Below are 18,823 nucleotides of genomic sequence, written 5' to 3' on the forward strand. Positions count from 1 at the left end.
TGATTAGTGCTCGATTATTTCCTTACGAGGGATAAAAGGAACTTGTTGGCTGTTGTGTTTGAACTGAGTGTGCATGAGATTTGATGTATTCACCTTGAATGAGGGGGTCGGAATTGGCGGAGATGTGTTGCTCTGCAGTGCTGCTTTCATGTTCTCTCTTCCCTTGTTACTCAGGGGACTCTGCGGGCAAGCCAGGAGCGAGTGGGAGTGGATGCAGCAGCCCAGGAGGTCCTGGGACCCCCAGCAACCGCTCACGTACTCCATCTCAGCATTCCTCGGGGTCCACTAAGGACATGAAGAAAGTGGCTGTTGTCCGCACGCCCCCCAAATCCCCGGCGGCTGGCAAGGCACGTCTGGCTCCTATCACTGCTCCCATGCCCGATCTGAAAAACGTCCGGTCCAAGATTGGATCCACAGAAAACATTAAACACACCCCAGGCGGGGGAAAGGTAACCATCCAAGGCTCACTCTTATAATGGACTAGGCCTGATTCTCTGCCCTTGTGTGCAGACGAAAGAGGGAGAACTACATTAAACCAAAGCTACTGACAAACTTACATGCAAACAATGCACTTGTGGTTCATCTGCAGTGGGATAGAACTTGAAAACAGAGAGGTTATGTTTTAAAAAAAGACATAAGGTACTGGAATAACTCAGCAGGTCAGGCAGCATCTCTGGAGAACATGGATAGATGACGTTTTGGTTTGGGACCCTTCTGGGTAAGCAGATGTGCGATCCGTGTTGAACAGAGTAGCTGATAGTCCAAAACAATTGGATCACGTTAGATTATGGAATTCATGGATAGAGTGCGTGTATTAAATGAAATCTGGAGCTGACTTTGAGAATCTGATTTGTGAAAGGAACGTGGAACTCCCTGTTGGGATGTGGTGAGAACCAAAGATAATAGAGCAAAGCAAGATAGACCACTCGACCCTAAAAAACGTAGTATGTCACGGCGCCACTTTAGTAGACAGAAACTTGCAGAAACATTTAAAAAGAAAAATAACAAAAATCTATGAGTTGATAGATGAGATATATTCTGCATTTTTGTGGTATCATCACGCATACTGTTCCCCCAAAGCACTGATTACACTGCGAGAGGCATAGCGAACGGCCGGGTTTTGCTTACTAAAATGGCGAACGTTGCGCTCCTTTGCGTACTACACTTCAGTATAGGCGATTTCGACGGAGTGGTTCATCTTGCTCCTCTAGTATCTTTGGACAGAACCCAGTGAATGTGGAACTCACCCCTATCCCAAGCAGCTGAGATGAATCCATACGTTTTCCAGTGTTTTAGATGAAACATGAGGGTTGTCTTTGGGATGTGGGAGGAAACAAGCAGGTAACGAGGGAGAAGATAAGGAGCACTCAAGGATAAAGGAGGGGATCTGTGCTTGATGTCAGGGTTTTACCCCCTGCACGCGTGGCTTGTGACGTGTGACTTCCACCAGCTACCTCCAGCACTGTTTGCTGATGGTCTTGAGTACTCCAGTAATGCTTGTGTTGCTTGTTTCTCAATGTCAGGTGCAAATCGTCCACAAGAAGGAAGATTACAGCACCGTGCAGTCAAAGTGTGGCTCCAAGGACAAGATCCGATATGTTCCAGGAGGTGGAAACGTACGTTAGAGTGCAGTAGACAGTGGGACGCACCCGAGTCTCCCAAAGTCTGAAATCCCATCCAGCGCCCATTGCGTATTGTTCTCCCTGTGACCGAGTGTATGAGATTCTCCTAGTTGTGTGCGTTTGTGGCATGTGAGAGACTCACTGTGTTGCCACTGCACAAACTTCTGTTAGAATGTCACATATTCTACCTGTGCGAGTTCACCCACACCCCAGAGCAAGTGCAGTCTCCCAGCACACGTGAACGCCCCTGCACTGACAGCACTCACCTGCAGCCGGTCCCAATGGGAGAGGTCCTTTGACTGTCTGGGATTCAGCATTCAGGAATCCCATTCAGTAAAATTCCCTGTGATCCTGCATTGGGCAGACCTTGATGTTCCTTCACAAAAAAAAGACAAAGTGGTGGAGGAACTCAATGGGTGAGGCAGCATCAATGGAGACAATTGAAAGGTGACATTTTGGGTCGGGACCCTTCTTCAGACTGATGGAGCAGATTGGAGAGAGCCAGAAAATGATCTCTCTTTATCCTGACATTTGAAATTTCCCTCTTTGACCCTGCGTGCAAGTTTGCACTCTGTCCGTGTGGGACATTCCTGATTGTGTGACATTCCCTCCTTGTACTAGTGGATGAAATTCCATTCTTATCCTCTGTGTCCCTGTTTATTCTGGAATGTGGGATACGCACATTGTCCCAGTGCTTAATTTTCTTCTAACCTTACAGTGCCAGACATTCCCACTTTGCCCCCTAGTTAAGATTCATCTTTGTTCCACAGGGTGAGATTCCACTCTGTGGGACATTCCCATTCCCACTCTTTCCCCCAGTGTGTGAAATTTCCTTTTGGTCTCTGATTTTCAGATGCTCCTTGTCCCACTTGGAGAGATTCCCAATTGACACCGTGCGCGACATTCCCTCCTCGTTTCAGGGCGTTTCATTCATTTTTTGAAGGTGTGAGATACCGCTCTCCCCCCCCAGTATTTCAGATTTCCTCTGCCTCACAGTGCGAGCTTCCCCCTTTCCTAAAGCACGCTTGATTCTCCCTGCAACCCTCTGTGTGAGATTCCTTCTTTCACATCGATTGGAAATCCCTCTTTTAACAGAGTGTAAGATTCCTACATTATCACATCTCCCAGACATTGGGTCCCTACCCCTGCATCCCAGTCGGCGGGAGCCCCCAATTATCAGATGCCGGCCTCCTCCCCTGTTTCCCAGTTGATGGGGGCCCCCCATGTCCTGGACATTGGGAGCCCTCTTTTGTTGGAGATTCCTTGTTTCTGCTCTGCAGGAATTCCCCCTTTGTCTCTCCTGACATGTCTTCTGTTCCAGCCCTAGGACTCCGGCTTCTCCCTCATCTGAGGGTTACCCAGTTGACCTGAGGCGAGATTCCTTTTGGTTCCTCTTTGTGATGTCTGTTCTTTGTCTGGTGTATGATATCGCTCCTGTGCCCCACTATTTCATTGCAAAGCCATTCCCATCTACGCCTCTAATTGCCAACTTTTCCACTTGTTTGAACAATTCAGGTACAAATAATGAGCAAGAAGACTGATCTGAGTCACATCTCCTCAAAATGTGGATCAAAAGATAATATCCATCACAAGCCAGGTAAATCTTTGAGAGTGAGGGGCAAAGAGCAGACTGGAGGGAATGTGAAAAAGAAAGAACATAAGCAGAGTGAACAGAGGGACACAGCAGATACATGCTTAAAAACATTTGGGCGGGTACATGGATAGTTTAATTTAGTTTAGAGATACAGCACGGAAACAGGCCCTTCGAGTCTGCATCAACCAGCAATCCCCCTACACTAGCACTATATTACACACTAAGGACAATTTACAATTTGTACCAAAGCAAATTAACCTACAAACCTGTATGTCTTTGGAGTGTGGGAGGAAACCGGAGCACCTGGAGAAAACCGACGTGGTCACAGGGAGAACGTACATGCTCCTTACTGACATCACCCATGGTCAGGATCGAACCTGAGTCTCTGGCATAGGTAAGGTTTAGAGGGTCAAGGGCAAAATGCAACCAAATGAGATTAGCTTAGATAAGCATCTTGATTGGCATGGAGATTTGGGCCCAAGGGCATGTTTCGGTGTTGCGTAACACTGAATCTCACATCATGGAAAGGCGGTGAGTCATATCACCTATGAAAGGCAGAGACAAGTATTGGAAATGAGAGAGAGCACAGATATATTCGTCAGAGGGCGAAAAAGAGTGAGCAACAGTTCATGAGGAGAGAAAGAAAGAGCAACACATCTCGCAAATAGAGAGTGAACTCGCAGATGGATCTTGTATGAGAGAGCACAGAGTATGAAATAGAGAGAACAGAGCCCTCTGAGAGACGCTGATAGAAAGGAGCAGACAGCCATAGATTAGAGGGGGAGGAGCAGGAGGGTAACCAGCGATGTATCTGAGAGGAAGAGGAGGCACATTACAATGAGTCAGAGCAGATATCTCAGAGAGAATGAAAAAGACCATGGATCTATCGTGTCCCCCAACCTTTAGAGCGAGCAGAAATAAAGACGCAACTTGCATGGAAAGATAGAGATTGTGGGGGAAAGATAAAGAGAGACAAAGGATGCTGGTACATCTTACAGAGGGAAGAGACAGAGCATAGCTGCGTCAGAGAGAGCCAGAGACACATCTTGGTGGGAACACGGCCATGGGGGACAAGATAAGAAAATGTCAGGGAGAGGGTGAAGACAGTGGAGAGAGCAGTATTAAATTGAGCTGACAAAACAATCGGTAAATCTATGAATTTCCTCCCCAACAGGTGGCGGCAATATCGAGATCAAATCACAGAAAGTGGACTTCAAGGACAAAGCCCAGTCCAAGATTAAGTCGATGGACAACATCACCCACACACCAGGAGGGGGCGCCAAGAAGGTGAGAGCAGGAGCCCCACGAGATGCCATCTTATCAGAAAGGAAATGTTCATTTAGGTAATACCATTCATATACTCGGAATATTCCCCCATTGAACCAGGAAGGCCCAATGAAGTGGGGTTAGAGTTGACCAGCCCTGCATTCACTAGTGTTTAGAAGGAGAGAGGACCCAATTAGAGCTTAGTTCTGACAGGGCTTGACACTGTAGACTTTAGAAATACAGCGTGGAAACAGGCCCTCCTGCCCACCGAGTCCACGCCAACCAGTGATCACCGTGTACACTAATCTACACACACTAGGGACAATTTTACAACTTACTGAGGCCAGTTAACCTACAAACCTATATGTCTTTGGAGTGTGGGAGGAAACCGGAGCACCCATAGAAAACCCACGGGAGAATGTACAAACTCCGTACAGCCAGCACCGTTGTCAGCATCTGCCGTTTTAAGGCAGCAAATCTACCTCTCTGTCACCGACATGCGCGAGGATGCTTCCCAGTAGGCCGAGAACCAGGGGCCCCAGTTTAAGGACACTGGCAAGAGATTAGCAAGTGTGTGAATGTATGGACTTCTTGACCAGTGCTCAGAGTAGATGAAGTCTCCAGGCACAGGGCATCAAAGGTCTGGGAAGCAAGCAGTAATGTGATATTGAGATAGAGGATGAACCACGATCATACTGAATGGTGAGTCAGGCTCAAAGGGCTGAAAGGTCAACCCTGGCTTTAATTTTCTAGTTTTCAGGTAGGAGCTAATATGAGAACCAGGTGGAGATGACAGAGATCGAGCGTGGCCAGGGTGAGAGCCCAGAGTAAAGACAAGGTGCTGGAGGCAGTGTTAGGCGTACATCCTTGAAAGAGGTAGAGAGAAGGAAGATACAAGGACAATTGCCGATTACAGGAGGCAGGAGTTGATTTGTGCCATTATCAACCTCTCAAAGTACTTAGGAGACACAAAGAACTGCAGATGCTGGTTTACAAGAAAAGACACAAAGTGCTGCAATAACTCAGCGAGTCAGGCAGCATCTCTGGAGAACATGGATAGATGAAGTTTCAGGTCAGACTGAAGGGAGGGTCCCAACACAAAACATCCCCTATCCATGTTCTCCAGAGACGCTGCCTGACCCCTTGTGTTACTCTGGCACTTTGTGTCTTTTCTCGAAGTACCTAATTCCTTTGCAGAGTATGTATTCTCTGTTATTTTCGGTCTTGCTCAGATGCTGTTTCTCTTGTCTCTAGATTGAATCTCACAAACTGTCTTTCCGCGAGTCAGCTAAAGCCCGCACAGATCACGGTGCAGAAATCGTCTACAAATCCCCGACCCCTTCCAACGAGGGCTCCCCTTGCCGACTCAGCAACATGTCGTCCACTGGTAGCATCAACATGATGGAGTCTCCACAGCTCGCCACTCTCGCTGACCAGGTCTCGGCCTCTTTGGCCAAGCAGGGCTTGTGACTGTTGTTTTGAAGCAAGTTTGAAGTTTGCACCTGTCTAAAGGAACCTGGCGACTGATCTTGCATACACCACCTCTGGGTTTGCCTGCATCTCTGACCAGTTACAGACAGTGGTGCTTTGTTGTCTTTTGTGTGTTAATTCTTGATCTGCATTATTTAGGCTTTTTGAGAAGTCTAGGGTGTTAGAAGTAGCTTGTCCCTTTATTTAGAGATTAGTTGCTAAAATACAGAAATGGCTGAAATGTAATGAATGGTACAAAAAAAAATCGAAATCTTTTCAAGGGAAATGGTGGCCTTTTTCCTCAAGGGCCTGAAACCAACTTGGTAGAAGCTCCCGGAAGTGACACAACCTCTGCTCAGCCGGTTCTGTTCCCACACTGCGACACAGTGAGGTGGGAGGGCCTTGTTGGATTGCAGTGCTTGTTCACCCGAATGGTACTGAGAGTCAAATAGTTGAATTAGAAGACCAGCCCGCAACGGCCAAACCTCTACTCCTGCAGTGTAGACGATCAAGTGATCTGACCGAATGTTTTTCAGATGATTCAAAGAATAGATAGCAACTGTTCCATTAGTGTGGGGCTTCATGCTGAAGATGGAGCCAAGCTGTTCAGAGGTGGTTGGAAACCTATCCTCGCACAGAGATGGCTGCTACCCCCAGGGGAGGTTTTGTCTGAGTTTATCCAGTCAAGGATATCAATGGTTAGAGAATCGAGGCAAAGAGTTGGAGTTAAAGTCTGATTAACTGATTTCATTGAATGTTAGAGCAACTAAAAGGGAGGCAGGAGATCTTCCTGTATCTATCTATGTTCTCTCTCAGATAACCCAGTAGGTTATCTGATTCATCCTGAAGCATGAGATGGTCCTGTCTGGTCACATACATCCTGCCCCTTATGCAGAGTCCACATCTCGGTACACCCGCTGACTCGAGTGCTAACCCTCCAGTCAGTGGTCAATGGTGCTTTATTGTCACATGTGTGAAGTGCAAACGCACGGTGAATTTCTTTGTTACAAACGGTCCAGTAATTGCCGTACCCCCGATCCCCGATTAGCAAGTGTAGAAAAATAGAAATGAGCCTGCATGCATGTTTGGCCAGTCAGCGAGGTATGTATTCAGATGAACTCTTGAGGTGTTATTCTCTGGCTTAATGTCATTGGGATTGGGAAATTGTGAATCTCCCAGGGCTGGGGGTGTGGCTGTCTGAGGACCCAGCTCCATCACTGACCCCAGGGAAGAATGGCACAGTCAGCCATTACCTGAACCTCAGATAATGGAAGACCCATCTGTGCTTCTATAGCCCAGCTGGCTTTTCACCATCTATATCGTCGATGAATTATATCCGTTTACAGCACTCAATTGCTCGGCATTTGTATGTTCTGCAATCAGTGTGAAAAGACATTTCCAGATATAAAAGAGAGAGCCCCAGATCTGATCTGCAGATTACACCAGTTCCTCACCCCCCAAAGTAAGGAATTAATTTACTATCAATTCCTATAATCATCTTAAGCACCTCCAAATAAGTCGTCACATTATTTCTAAAAAGCAAGAATACAGATTTGTTTATACTACCATTTTAGCCCCTGACCATTCTGGTAAATATGGAAAGTCTGTGGGAAATATCTGACCACCTTTTCCACTGGAAGTATAACTAGCCTCTACAAAAACCTGAGCAGAGGTTGACCAGGGAACCAGGTATTTGGGGAAGGAGACCTCAGCGCATTCTCAGATTCAATTACTACATCTTCCCCTGTAACTTTGCCATATCCTGGAACACCATGGTAATATTTTGCAGAAAAACAAGGACCAGTATTTCTGGAGAACATGGATAGGTGATGGTTCAGGTTGGGAAATCCATAGAGAACCTATCCATGTCCTCCAGAGATGCAGCCTGGTCTGCTGCGTTATTCCAGCACTGTGTGTCTTTCCTTGCAACCGGCATCTACAGTTCCTTGTTTCTCCAGGACCCTAGTGTTTGACTGGTGTTCTCCAGTTCAGGAAGGATGCCAGCTCATGGTAGAGGAGGGGGAGGGGTAGGGCATCTACACATGGAACTCATCATCACTTCATTTACTGTGGGATCACAATCCATGACTGTGTGGTTCGGGTGCTCTTAAGCTTCGTCCTTGGATGCTGCCATGGTGATGCCCAATCCTATTGTTGCCCATGAATGTCTCCACTCATTTCTTTGTGCAGTTGTGGCCTGCAGTGACCTTATCAAATGATTTTATTGTCTGTTGGACCTGCCCCCAATTGGTACCACTGTCTTGACCATGGTCTTGACCATTGTCCATGTTGTCAATCGACCGTCCTTGTCTCACCATTCATTGGTCTCATTTCACCTGGTTTCTCTGGACTTTGGTGTCACTGCCTTTTGATTTTGAATTTGATTCATCCCAATATCTTTGGTTTGACTCACCAATGGTGTTCCATCTCCTTTTGCTTCAGTGTGCATTGATCTTATTGTTGATCTCATTATCTAATGGTCTCAATAACTCTTAGATCCATACAGCACAAAAACAGGTCCTCCTTGATTATGCCAGCCTATTTGGCATACTGGACTCGTCCCATTTGCCTGCATTTGGCCCATATATCCCTCTAAACTCTTCCTATCCATATATCTTGAAAGTCATAATTGTAACCACTTCTATAGATTCCTCTGGCAGCTCATTCCAGATAGGGGCTACCCTCTGAATGAAAAAGTTACTCCTCAGGTCCCTCTTAATTCTCCCCTCTCTCTTGAGTCTAGGCCCCCTAGTTTTAGAGACCTCTCCCCCAGGAAAAATACTGTAAACTTTCATTTTATTCATGCCCCTCGTGGTCTTGTATACCTCAATAAGGTCATCCTTCACACTTCAAAAAAAAAAGTCCCAGCCTCTCCCTATAACCCGAGCCCACAAGTCCAGGTAACATCCTGATAAATTTCTTGTGCACCCTTTCCAACTTCATGACATCCTTCCTGTAGCTGGGCGACCAGCACTGCACACAATGCTCCAAGTGTGGTCTCACCAATGCCTTGTGCTGCAACACAATGACCTAACCTTTGTACTCGATCTGCTTCCCAATGAAGGCAAGCATACCAAACACCTTCACCGCTCTGTCCACTTGACTCGCCATTTTCAGGGAACCATGCACCAATGCTCCCAAATCTCGCCGTTCTACAATTCTCTCCGGGGCTCTATCATTTACTGTGTAAATCCTGCCCTGTTTTGATATACTAAATTGCACCGCCTGACACTTGTCAGAGTTAAATTCTATTTGTCATTCCTTGGCCCACCTTCCCAACCGATGACCTACAATCTTAATGCTCATTGGTCTCACTGATATTTGGATCCACTGTTGTTTGGTCTTACCGTCCAATGGCCTCACAGTTGATTGATTTCACTATCCACTTATCACATCTCTGAGGAATCCATCCGACTGTTCATTGGTCTTCAAGACCCTAACAGTTGCAGGAAAGTAGCTGTTCCTCAAACTGGCGGTGTGGGACTTAAGACCTCTGTACCCCCTGCCCAATGGTAGAAGCCTGGATGATTGGGATCCTTGATGATAGATGCTGCTTTCTTGAGGCAGTGCCTCATGTAAATGCTTTCAGTGGCGAGGAGGGATTTGATGGGCTGGGCTGAGTCAGGTCCACCATTGCCTACAGCCTATTGCATTCCTGTCTGTTGGAATTGCCATACCAGACCATGAAGCAACCAGTCAGGATACTCTCTACAGTACATCAGTAGAAGTTTGTACCTAGTAGTAATAGTGGTAGTAGTACTCAGTACCTGGTGGTAGTAGTAGAAGATGATGTAGTGAGTCCCTTTAAACGTCTAAGTAGGTGTTGAAGCACCGGCTTCCTGATTGCATCTCTGTGCTGGCCCAGGATAGACTGTGTGTTACATATTCCAAACGTTCTTTGGTTAAGAATATTTTCTTCTGAATCCCCCCGAACCCACTTCCACTTCAAGGCCTCTGAACTCTGTGCATTGGTCCAATGGCCAAATGTAGGGGTCCCTGTGGTTCAGAGTGGATCTCCATTTATCATTCTGCATGTTGCCATCATTGCCCATCATTTCACTTGCCATCATCAGACTCTCTAATGATCTCCTGCCCACTGATTGATAATGCTGTCCAATAAAATCACTAAATGATGCAATAAACAATAGGTGCAGGAGTAGGCCATTCGGCCCTTTGAGCCAGCGCTGCCATGCACTGTGATCATGGCTGATCATCCACAATCAGTACCCCGTTCCTGCGTTCTCCTCATATCCCTTAATTCCGCTGATCTTTAAAAGCTCTAACTAACTCTCTCTTGAAAGCATCCAGAGAATCAGCCTCCACTGCCTTCTGAGGCAGAGAATTCCAGATTTACAACCCTCTGGTTAAAAAAGTTTTTTCCTCATCTCCATTCTAAATGGCCTCCCCCTTATTCTTAAACTGTGGCTCCTGGTTCTGCCCACCCCCAACATCGGGAACATGTTTCTTGCCTCTAACGTGTCCACTCCCTTAATAATCTTTGGTAGACACAAAATGCTGGAGTAACTCAGCGGGTCAGGCAGCATCTCTGGAAAGAATGGAATGGGTGAGTTTGGGTCGAGACCCTTCTTCAGACTGATGTCAAGGGAGGGGGCGGGACAAGGATAGGATGTAGTAAGAGGCAGGAAGACTAGCGGGAGAACTGTGAAGGGGAGGAGATAGAGAGAGAAAGCAGGGACTATCTGAAGTTAGAGAAGTCAATGTTCACACCGCTGGGATGTAAACTACCCAAGCAAAATATGAGGTGCTGTTCCTCCAATTTGCGCTGCGCCTCACTCTGACAATGGGGGAGGCCCAGGACAGAAAGGTCAGATTGGGAATGGGAGGGGGAGTTGAAGTGCTGAGCCACCGGGAGATCAGGTTGGTTAAGACGGACTAAGCGGAGGTGTTCAGCGAAACGATCGCCGAGCCTGCTCTTGGTCTCGCCGATGTAGAGAATTTGACATCTGGAACAGCGGATACAGTAGATGAGGTTGGAGGAGGTGCAGGTGAACCTCTGCCTCACCTGGAAAGACTGTTTGGGTCCTTGGATGGTGTCGAGGGGGGAGGTAAAGGGACAGGTGTTGCATCTCCTGCAGTTGCAGGGGAAAGTACCTGAGGAGGGGGTGCTTTGGGTGGGAAGGGATGAGTTGACCAGAGAGTTTTGGAGGGAATGGTCTCTTCGGAAAGCAGAAATGGGTGGAGATGGGAAGATGTGGCCAGTAGTGGGATCCCGTTGGAGGTGGCGGAAATGTTGGAGGATAATATGTTGTATGCGATGGCTGATGGGGTGGAAGGTGGGGACAAGGGGGACTATCCTTGTTACAAATAGGGGGAGCAAGAGCAGAGCTGTGGGATATTGAGGAGACCCTAGTGAGAGCCTCATCTATAATGGAAGGGGGGAACCCCCGTTTCCAAAAGAATGAGGCCATCTCCGATGCCCGTATGGAACACCTCATCCTGGGTGCAGATGAGGCGTAGACGGAGGAATTGGGAGGAGGGGATAGAGTTTTTACAGGAAACAGGCTGGGAAGAAGTGTAGTCAAGATAGCTATGGGAGTCAGTAGGTTTGTAGAAGATGTCGGTCACTAGTCTGTCTCCTGTGATGGAGATAGTGAGATCCAGAAACGGTAGGGAGATGTCAGAGATGGTCAAGTATATTTAAGAGCAGGATGGAAATTAGTGGTGAAATTGATGGTCAGTGAGTTCTGCATGGGTACAGGAGGTAGCACCAATACAGTCGTTAATGTAGCGGAGGTAGAGTTCGGGGATAGGGCCAGTGTACACCTGGAACAGGGATTGTTCGACGTACCCTACAGAGAGGCAGGCATAGCTAGGGCCCATTCGAGTGCCCATTGATACGCCTTGGATTTGGAGGAAGTGGGAGGAGTCGAAGAAGTTGTTGAGGGTAAGGACCAGCTCTGCTAGGCGGAGGAGAGTATTGGTAGATGGAAATTAGCTGGTTCTGCAGTCAAGGAAGAAACAGAGGGCTTTAAGACCCTCCTGGTGGTGGATGGTGGTGTAGAGTGACTGGACATCCATAGTAAAGATGGAGTGGGGGTACGGAAAATGGAAGTTATTGAGACGGAGAGCATGTGAGGTGTCTTGGACATAGGTAAGGAGGGATTGGACCAGGGGGGATAGGATGGAGTCGAGGTAGGTGGAAATTAATTCGGTGGGACATGAACAGGCAGAAACAATGGGTCTGCCAGGACAGCATAATCTTGTATGTTTCAATAAGATCCCCTCTCATCCTTCTAAATTCCAGTGTATACATGCCCAGTCGCTCCATTCTTTCAAAATATGACAGTCCAGCCATCCCGGGAAATAACCGTGAACCTATGCTGCACTCCCTCAATAGCAAGAATGTACTTCCTCAAATTTGGAGACCAAAACTGCACACAATACTCCACGTGTGGTCTGTACAACTGCAGACGGACATCTTTGCTCCTGCACTCAACTCCTCTTGTTATGAAGGCCAACATGCCATTAGCTTTCTTACTTGCCACCAAAGTGGATAACCTCACAGTTATCCACATTAAACTGCATCTGCCCACTCACCCAACCTGTCCAAGTCACCCTGCATCCTCATTGTATCCTCATAGCATCCTCCTTACAGTTCACACTGCCACCCAGCTTTGTGTCATCTGCAAATTTGCTTGTTACTTTTAATCCCTTCATCTAAATCATTAATGTATATTGTAAAAAGCTGCGGTCCCAGCACCGAGCCTTGCGTTACCCCACTAGTCACTGGCTGCCATTCTGAAAGGGACCCGTTAATCCCTACTTCGTTTCCTGTCTGCCAACCAATTTTCTATCCATGTCAGTACCCTAACCCCAATACTATGTGTTCTAATTTTGCCCACTAACCTCCCATGTGGGACCTTATCAAAGGCTTTCTGAAAGTCCAGGTACACTGCATCCACTGGCTCTCCCTTGTCCATTTTCCTAGTTACATACTCAAAAAATTTGAGATTAGTCAAGCATGATTTCCCCTTCGTAAATCCATGCTGACTCGGACCATTCCTGTTTCTGCTATCCAAATGTGCTGCTATTTCATCTCTTATAATTTTATAATCTTTTATCATCATCTTCCCCACCACCGATGCCAGGCTAACTGGTCTATAATTCCCTTTCTCTCTCCCTCCTTTCTTAAAAAGTGGGATAACACAAGCTACCCTCCAATCCACAGGAACTGATCCCGAATCTATAGAACATTGGAAAATGATCACCAATGCGTTCACAATTTCTCGAGCCACCTCCTTAAGTACCCTGGGATGCAGACCATCAGGCCCTGGGGATTTATCAGCCTTCGGTCCCATCAGTCTACCCAACACCATTTCCTGCCTAATGTGAATTTCCTTCAGTTCCTCCGTCAACCTAGGTCCTCCGGCCACTAGTACACCTGGGAGATTGTTTGTGTCTTTCTTCGTGAAGATAGATCCAAAGTACCTGTTCAACTCGTTTGCATTTTCTTGTTCCCCATAATAAATTCACCTCTTTCTGTCTTCAATGGACCCAAATTTGTCTTAACTATTTTTTTTCCTCTTCACATACCTAAAGAAGCTTTTACTACCCTCCTTTATATTCTTGGCTAGTTTACCTTCATACCTCATCTTTTCTCCCCGTATTGCCTTTTTAGTTATCTTCTGTTGCTCGTTAAGTTTCCCAATCCTCTAGCTTCCTGTTCATCTTTGCTATGTTATACTTATTTTTATACTGTCCTTGACTTCCCTTGTCAGCCACGGTCGCCTCTTACTCCCCTTAGAATTTTTCTTCCTCTTTGGAATGAGCTGATCCTGCAATGATTCACATCCCTGTTCTCTTGCTGCCAATTGTTCCCGACAAAACCATTGATTCCATCAATACTTCATCCTGCCACCTGATCTTTCTCTCTACCTGACTATGTCCACTGATCTCACTACCCATCAGCCTTTCAGTCTCCCTTTCCATTCATACCACTGCCCAGAGATTGCATTCCCTGCTCTTTGATCTGTGAAACCTGCTGACACCACTCTCTGTTGACCATGCTGTACACTGCATCTGTCTGTGCACCTCAGTCTGTTGGTCCAGCTCACTTGCATCTTGCTTCCCATTTGTTACACTGAGAATTAGTCGCTGGCCATTGATTACACACTGTCCACTGAGCTCACTGACCCCCTTAGCTCTGGGCAGTACAGTGGCCCTGCTAGTTAAGTTGATGCACACCTCTAGCGACCCAGCTTTGATCCTGCTGTCAGTGTAGAATTTACACTCTCACTGTGACCATGTAGGTTTCCCACAGGTTCTCCAGTTTCCTCCCACATCCCAAAGACTTGCAGGTTGGAATTAGTCTCTTTATCCGACTGCCCATCTGCTGTAACCAGGTCCGATCACTAACTACGGAAGGACTTGTGACGGTATGTAGCAAGAGTTCACTGGATTGATTCCTGGGATGTGGGGCGTGACCTATAAAGAGAGATTGAGCAAACTGGACCAATATATTATAGAGTTCAGATGAATGAGAAGTGAAACAAGCACATTTCCTCTGAGGCTAGACAAAGCTAATCAGCAGAGATGATCTCCCTGCCGGGGTGAACAGAGCCAGCGATCTCAGTGTCAAAACAAAGAGTCGCCCACTCACGCTGAGACCGGAACAAATGTCTTCACCCAAGGAACATTAAATGGTTGGAATTCCCTGTCCCTGAAGGTTTAGACACAGAGTATATTCAAGACAAGAGATAAGTTTGGGATACAAAGGGAATAGAGGGTCATGGATCAGTGTGGGACTAGGATGTTATTGGCCAAAATCTCACTGAAAGCAGAGCTGAGTAGTGACTGTGGGCTTTAATCCTTGTTTCCAACGTGGGAAATCCCATTTGCCAGTAAATTATATATCAGTAAAATCACGTTGACTTGATCACCAATTCTCAGACAGGCCAACATTATATCAACCTTTATTCTGTCCCAAATGGCAGGTGTGTGCAATCAGCACCCGCCAGTCAATGACTGAACAGTGAAATGGGAGCTCATGATTGCCCATGGCCTCATGGCCAGGAGATCCAGTGCAGGCTGGATCAGCAGGCAGTGGGCGAGACGGAATGTGGGTGCAGTTGAGGGAAGGACTCAGCGGGCTGATTATTTTACAACCAACACGTCCTGTCCTTTATGACAGATGAGAGAATCTAACCCACTGAGTCTCATCGTAAACTGCAAGGACAAGAGTGATTCGTACCCACTTAACTCCTAGGCAGTGATGTGTGGGGTTTACTTTCCATGGTTTAAGGGAATTCAGTTATTAGGTTCCAAGTTTCTTGAAAAGGGCTGAGAAAGTGGGAAAGCTGTTCCCTGTGAGAGAAGTTTCTCCTCCTCCCCATGTAGCTTTCCCTGGGCTCAGACAACTCAGTGCCAACAAGAAAGTGATGTTGTGATAGTGTATGTTGTTTCTTAAAGCTTTCCCTTCGAGGTGTGAGATGGTAACTCAATCCCAATGGCAGCATCTTTGCTAATGTTCAGTGGCTTTGCTTGTCTGTGAATGCTCAATGCTGTAACTTTGAATAATTGGTTTACATTGTTGCTGTAAAAGTTTGGAAATAAAGTCTGTGTTCCAAGACTCTTGATTTTCTGTCCCTCTGTGAAACATGGCACATGCAAGCATCCTCACATCAGAGCTTTGTCTGAATTTAAGAATGCGGGCCGGGGGGGGAGGGGGTTTGATTTAAGATTTGAAAGGAGAAAGAAGAGACAGCAGATGCTGGAATCTGGAGCAAAAATAAACTCTTGAAGGAACCCAACGGGTCAAACAACTGAAATGTAGACAAATGGAAAGAAGATATTTGGGGACTAAAGATATTTGGCCTCGTGGCGCCACGGGAGAAGAACGAGGAGGAGATAAGACTTTGCCTTCCATCACAGTGAGGGTATGCCTAGAGCAATCACTGTGATGGCTGTTTTGTGTAAAAAATTGTATCTGTGTGTCTTGTGTTCTTTAATGTCTACTGCCGGACCCTGACGTGAGAGGACGCTGGCGTTGATTATTCGCCGCTTTTCCGTCAGGATAGTTTGTCTGTTTGTTTCTATGTTAATTGTATTTGTAAAGCGCTTTGTGCATGTGTTAAGGCACTATATAAAATAAATATATTATTATTATTATTATTAAAGACAGCATTAGCCTGGAGAGCCTCGCGTGGATTGTTGCAAAGCTATTGGAAAGGATTGCAACATTAAATGAGGCTGCATTCCTGGGATGGCAGGACTTTCATATGAAGAAAGACTGGATAGACTCGGCTTGTACTCGCTGGAATTTAGAAGATTGAGGGGGGATCTTATAGAAACTTACAAAATTCTTAAGGGGTTGCACAGGCTAGATGCAGGAAGATTGTTCCCGATGTTGGGGAAGTCCAGAACAAGGGGTCAGTTTAAGGATAAGGGGGAAGTCTTTTAGGACCGAGATGAGAACGTTTTTTTTCCACACAGTGGTGAATCTGTGGAATTCTCTGCCACAGAAGGTAGTTGAGGCTTGCTCATTGGCTATATTTAAGAGGGAGTTAGATGTGGCCCTTGTGGCTAAAGGGATCAGGGGGTATGGAGAGAAGGCAGGTACGGGATACTGAGTTGGATGATCAGCCATGATCATATTGAATGGCGGTGCAGGCTCGAAGGGCCGAATGGCCTACTCCTGCACCTATTTTCTATGTTTCTATGTTAGAAAATGCTTTGCTGCAAGGCACTTTTATCAATCGACAGCTGTACACATTTATATTGATACTTTCCTGAAATCTCATTTATCAACCTCTCAGGAAGTCACAACATCAATTCCATGAAACTCAAAGTCATCACCATCATCCAAATTCCTGTGATAATTCTGATCCTCACCTCTTCTGTGGCAATCTTAACACGCACAGTCACTACCTCACTCACATACAGATTATTCTATTAATAAACCCATGGCTGATTTGATTAGAACTTTAAATGCACATTACACCTGTAACCTTTCATCTCCTTGGTTATGGTAACTCCTTCTAATAATCTTTAAATATTTTCACGAAGGTGGCAGGAGCAAACCTCTGGGCTTCCAGATTCTCAACTCTCCATAAAAACTGGCTCATCTCAGTCTTGAATTTTTAAACAGTTACCTTTTGTCCAAGGTTGCTCTGCAAGAGGAACATCCTTTCTACATCCACGCTATCAAAACCTACAGGGACGTATGGTTCACTTACTGAATGGCTCAAAAGGGTTCATTTCATGTGCATTATCTTAATTCAATATGCTATTTAAAATATTTTATTTTATGCTTTTATTTTATGTGATTAGGTCATTTTGACCAAAATTCTGTGTCTTTGGAACAACCACAACTTGTATATTTAAGCCAACTGGGAAAGCCTTTTAAATTTATTATATTTTGCTTACAACATTTTCCAGGACAAACCCTTCTGCAAATTAAGGGTTTGCATCGACTGGTCAAAGCAAAATTAGCAGTAATAGTGTGGACAAGAAATTAATGGAAGGTATGATTTTCTGTATCAGTCTGGGGAACAACTAGCAAATAGTGTATTTTACAACTTGTATTTTGCAATGAGAAATAAGGCAGCTTGACAGAAGAGTGGTGATAATACAGATGAATTAAATCTAAAGATTAAAAGCAGTTTAGTTCAATCTGAATCCAGCGTCTTAAACATAAACAAAGGAAACCAAGGCAGAACGAAGCACAACTTGCCGAAGGTGGATGGAAAACTACACTCAAGAACATGGCAACAAGGAATGGAAAATAGTTAAATAGTTTGTCACATATAACAGCCCAATGGACAGCTAAGAAGTTAAAGATAGCATTAGATCAAAGGAAAAGGTGTAATAATATTGTCAAAAAGAGCAGAAAGCCTCAAAACAAAAAACAAACAGAATCCAGTGGGTCAGGCAGCATTTGTGTAGATAGACTTCGGGCCGGGACCCCACATTAGGATTGAGGGCGTGGAGGGGAGATGGCTAGTGTTAAAAAGGTGACTGGGATGGGTGAGACAGAGACTGGCGGTTGATAGGTGAAACCAGGTGAAGAGGGTCAGTTGGAGCCATGTGGGGAAGGGGAGGAGCAAGAGATCCGGGGCTGGAAAATCACAAATGAAGTTGAGACTAGTTGCTGAAATCTTTTAAGAAAATTGATAAGTGGAACCAGACAAGGGAGAGATGATGGGCAGATGGAACTAGTTTGGGGAGGGCATAGGAGACCAATTGGGAAAAGATGTGGAGAGTGTGTAGTGCTCTCCAAAGCAGTTACCTGGTCCATGCTTGGTTTTGCTGTTGTAGAAGGCGGCCATATTTACAGCAGCGAATGCAGTAGTCGTGGTTGAGGTGATGCACCGAATCTTTGCCTGACCCCCAGGGATTGTATAGGTTCCTGGATGGTGGTGAAGGTACAGGTGTTGCATCTTCTATGGTTGCAGGGGAAAATGCCAGGGGTCAGGGAAAGCAGAAAGGGGAGGAGAAAACATCAGATGTCTCCCAACTCGACCCCCCTTTTACCTAGCTCAATCTGCCCATCATCTCTTTTGCCACCTAGATCCACCTTTCACCTACCCGATCTTGTCTCACCCCGTCCCCTCACCTCTTTGCACTGGGCATTTCACCTCAACATTATCGGTCCTGATGCAGGATCTTATTCCAAAACCTCAACCATAATTCAAGTATCACAGATGCTGCTTGAACCTGAATTCTTCCAGCAGTTTGTTTTTGCTCTGGATTCCAGCATCTGCAGTCTATTGCATCTCCACAAAACCTTTGATATGTAACATTTTCAGAAATCTGATAGTTGTGTCAGTATTCCTTTCTCCATGACTTATCAAAGGACACATTAGTTGGTTACTGGAGTTTTATGGATCAGGAAGAATTCTATAATACACTT

The 18,823-nt window shown here is 45.9% G+C and overlaps 1 protein-coding gene across 2 annotated transcripts in view; it reads left to right on the forward strand.

Moving 5' to 3' along the window:
* maptb (microtubule-associated protein tau b) overlaps positions 1-15,541 on the forward strand; it is a 53,505-nt gene extending 37,964 nt beyond the window's left edge. For both annotated transcript variants that reach the window (XM_078424634.1, XM_078424635.1), the window contains 5 exons: positions 175-449; positions 1,524-1,616; positions 3,138-3,219; positions 4,391-4,503; positions 5,737-15,541. In XM_078424634.1, the coding sequence (XP_078280760.1) occupies positions 175-449; positions 1,524-1,616; positions 3,138-3,219; positions 4,391-4,503; positions 5,737-5,952 (779 nt within the window). In that variant the 3' untranslated portion in view covers positions 5,953-15,541. The remainder of the gene's footprint in view (positions 1-174; positions 450-1,523; positions 1,617-3,137; positions 3,220-4,390; positions 4,504-5,736) is intronic.
* The last annotated feature ends 3,282 nt before the right edge of the window (positions 15,542-18,823 follow it).

The sequence above is a fragment of the Rhinoraja longicauda genome, chromosome 29 (genome assembly GCF_053455715.1).
Source record: "Rhinoraja longicauda isolate Sanriku21f chromosome 29, sRhiLon1.1, whole genome shotgun sequence".
NCBI classification, from domain to species: Eukaryota; Metazoa; Chordata; class Chondrichthyes; order Rajiformes; family Arhynchobatidae; genus Rhinoraja; species Rhinoraja longicauda.